This window comes from Panthera leo, chromosome C1 (assembly GCF_018350215.1).
Source record: "Panthera leo isolate Ple1 chromosome C1, P.leo_Ple1_pat1.1, whole genome shotgun sequence".
In the NCBI taxonomy this organism is placed as follows: Eukaryota; Metazoa; Chordata; class Mammalia; order Carnivora; family Felidae; genus Panthera; species Panthera leo.
This window is the reverse complement of record NC_056686.1, coordinates 37271909-37275219: the sequence shown is the minus strand read 5'-3', so window position 1 is coordinate 37275219 and position 3311 is coordinate 37271909. Positions and strand designations below refer to the sequence as shown.

Genomic DNA, 3311 nt, shown 5'->3' with positions numbered 1-3311 from the left:
CAGGAGCCCCTGGTAAGGCTTGTTCAGAAATCTCGAAGAACTGTCCTCCCGGACTGAAATAGACAGGTGTGTCTGTGCAGAAGGGGCGCTCTCTCCCAGTTTAAAAAAAAAAAAAAAAAAAAATGCAGACAGGTAAGTGGGGTTGGGGGCAAACTTGTGGGGAAATGGAGGCAAGACAGCAATGGAGTCATGAACCCAGAAGTCTGACCTCGAATGTGTTGTGAAAACTCGAGGGAAGGCGGAAGAAGTTAGCAGCCAGTCGAGGAGGCGGCTTCACAGCGAAAGTCCGGCTTCCGAAGGCTCGGGGCTCCCTCGCTGGTGGCGCTCCAGCTCTGGGACTTGGGACCCGATCCAGCGCCGGGGGAGCGCCCCGAGGGGGCTCACAGGTGGGAATGGGGTGGGGGCGGCCAGGTGTCACAGGCGCGCTCCGTCCCCGAGGCGCGCGCCGAGCCGAGCCGAGCCGAGCCGGGCAGGACGGGGCGCGCAGGGCGGGGCTGGCCGCCGCGGAGGCTCACAGGTAGCGCTCGAGCCCGGGCGCGTAGCCCGGCTGCCTCAGGTAGGCCTCCCCGGGGCCGAGCGGGCCGAGCGCGGCGGCGGGCCCGGCCAGGGCCAGCAGGGGCTCGGCGGGGAGCGGGCCGGGGCCGGGGCCGGGGCCGGGGCCGGGGCGCGGCGCGGGCAGCCCCAGGCGCTCGGGGGCGGTCGTGTAGAGCGGCGGGGAGGCGGCGGCCGGGCAGGGCGGGAAGGCGGCGCCGGCGTCGGGCGCGGCGCAGCAGGGCGGCTCGGGGGCGCCCAGCCCCGCCAGCTCGGGCTGCAGGTTCACCAGGCTGTCGACGCTGAAGAGGCGCGCGGGCGGCGCGGGCCCGGGCGCGGCGGGGGGCGGCGGCGCGAGCAGCGCGGGCCCGGGCGCGGGCGCGTAGGGCGCGTAGGGGAAGGGCGGCGGGCCGGCGGCCGGCAGCGCGGGCAGCTCGGCGCGCTTGAAGCGCTTGCGGCGCCGCAGGAAGCTGCCGTTGTCGAACATGTCGGCGGCCGCGGGGTCCAGCGTCCAGTAGTTGCCCTTGCCCGGGTTGCCCGGCTCGCGCGGGACCTTGACGAAGCAGTCGTTGAGCGTCAGGTTGTGGCGGATGCTGTTCTGCCACTTGCGCGGGCTGTCGCGGTAGAAGGCGAAGCGCTCGGTGATGAAGCGGTAGATGGCGGCCAGCGTGAGGCGGCGGCCCGGGGCGTGCGCCAGCGCCATGGCGATGAGCGCGATGTACGAGTAGGGCGGCTTCCCGCGCTGCAGGGGCCGCCGCCGCCGCCGCCCCGGGCCGGGCGCGGGGGCGGGCTCCGGCTCCCCGTGGCCCGCGGCCGCCTCCTCGGGCTCCGGCCCCGGCTCGGCCGCGGCGAGCGGCGACGGCGGCGGCCCCGACGGCGCGACCGCGGGCAGGGCCGGGAAGCCCGAGAACGCGGCCGGCGGCTCCATGTCGCTGCGCCCAGTCATCGGGATGCAGCCGCCCCTGCCCGCGCTGCTCGGAGAGAGCAGGGGCCGCCGACCCGCCTTATATGGATGCGGCCCCCCTCCCTCGTCCTCCCCCTCCCCAGCGTGGGGAGAGAGCTCCGATCTTCCCCGCCGGACAGCGCCTCCTCCCTGATTTGCTTCCCCAATCCCCTTAATAGGCTCACAGCCACCCACCCCCCCTCCCGCCACCTACATGTCGCCCTTCCCTTGGTCTCGTCCCTTTGGGTCAGTCCTTCTGGACCCAGCCTCATCCCTTCCCCATGTCCACTGGGTCAGTGCGGTCCTGGTCCTGGCCCCGTCGCCCTTTCCACCTGTCCCTCGACCCCCTCCTCTTCGGGTCTCCTCAATGCTAGTCACCAATCCACCCATTCAGTGCTCTTTGGAGCCCCTTCCCCATTAGTTCCTCCTGGTCCTGCCTCTTCATCATTCTCTCCTAGCCTCCTCTGGGTCCTTCCTACCCCAGCTGGGGCAGAAATGAGAGCCACCCAGGATCACCTTGCCAGCCTTCTGTGTCCTGACACCATGCTGGTCTTGGACATTAAAAGGGGAGAGTGGAGGGGGAGGGGGTTGGCAGAGAGAGAAGGCCAGCTTTGTCTGGGAGGATGTCTGGTGGTTCCAGGGTCACCATCTCCTCTCTCTGCTACCTCCTGCACACCCCTGCCCTGTCCAAGACATTTGTGAGCATCCTTTGAGAAAACAAAATCCTGAAAAGTGATCCAGCTAGCACATTTGGGGACCAGAGGACTGGCTGCTTTAAATCAAGGGCCCCCAGGGGCACCCGGGTGCTGCAGTTGGTTGATCTCCGACTTTGGCCCAGGTCATGATCTCACGGCTTGTGAGTTAGAGCCCTGCACAGGGCTCTGTGCTGACAGCTCAGAGCCTGGAGCCTGCTTCGGATTCTGTGTCTCCCTCTCTCTCAGCCCTTCCCCCGCTCGTGCTCTGTGTGTGTGTGTGTCTCTCAAAAATAAATAAATATTAAAAAAATTTAAATCAAGGGGTCCCAGAAAGTCCATAACATAAGAGTTGCCTTTCTGGATGCCTCTTCGTGCTCCTTCTGTTCGAGAGAAAGAGTTCCCTTCCCTTCTTCCTCTCTCTTTCTCTCTCCCACATGCGCGCACACACACACACACCCCACATGCACACTGGGGAGAGGCACAAAACACAACCAACACAGGCCGACAGAGCCCGAAGTTCCAAGGACCAGTTGCTGAGCCAGAGAGAGACTCCCTAAGTGCTTCCACAGACTGGAGGTCTGAGAAAAGTGCTTACTGACCCAGAAATGCCACACTCACATCTCATTGGAGATGGGGGTGCCTTAGTGGTTTTTAATAAAAACTCACTCTGGGAAACACCACCTACCACCACCATCCAGAGGTGATGTCACCCTGAGCCTACTTTCAAGAAATCTTTCCAAAGTGACAGGACAGCCAGCCCTGGCTTGAAGGGAACCAAAGAATGCAGAAACCTTGCCTTAAAGAGGCTTGTCCTGGGGGGCGGGGCAGGGGGGGGGTAGGCAAGATCACTGGAGCAGCGCTGGAGTAGGTGAGGCAAGTGAAGTGCCTAAGGCCTAAATTTAAGGGGGCACTCGCTCTCAGGGTGCTGGAAGTTCAGGGTCGGCACTTGAGAGCCAGGGCCTTCTTAAATTTGTGGCTTTAGATGCCTCATCTGCATTCTGGCCTTAATGTGGATGGAGTGCCCTGGGGTAGAGATGACCAAAGCTAGCTACTGCAGGCCTGTGGTCTAGGGCTTCCAAATCCAAACTCGAAGCTTGAGGGCCCCACTCTCCCAGCTCCAATCTGGTGTAACAGCCACCATT

The 3311-nt window shown here is 64.3% G+C and overlaps 1 protein-coding gene across 1 annotated transcript; it reads right to left on the bottom strand.

Annotated features, from left to right (window-relative positions):
• Positions 1 to 511: 511 nt before the first annotated feature.
• On the bottom strand, positions 512 to 1477 carry FOXE3 (forkhead box E3). Its single transcript, XM_042952100.1, has one exon. The coding sequence runs from the start codon at positions 1475 to 1477 to the stop codon at positions 512 to 514; it is 966 nt and encodes a 321-aa protein (XP_042808034.1).
• Between the last annotated feature and the right edge of the window lie 1834 nt (positions 1478 to 3311).

Bases quoted from the DNA above. Each gene is read 5' to 3' on its own strand.
- FOXE3 (XM_042952100.1), bottom strand. From the start codon at position 1,477: ATGACTGGGCGCAGCGACATGGAGCCGCCGGCCGCGTTCTCGGGCTTC.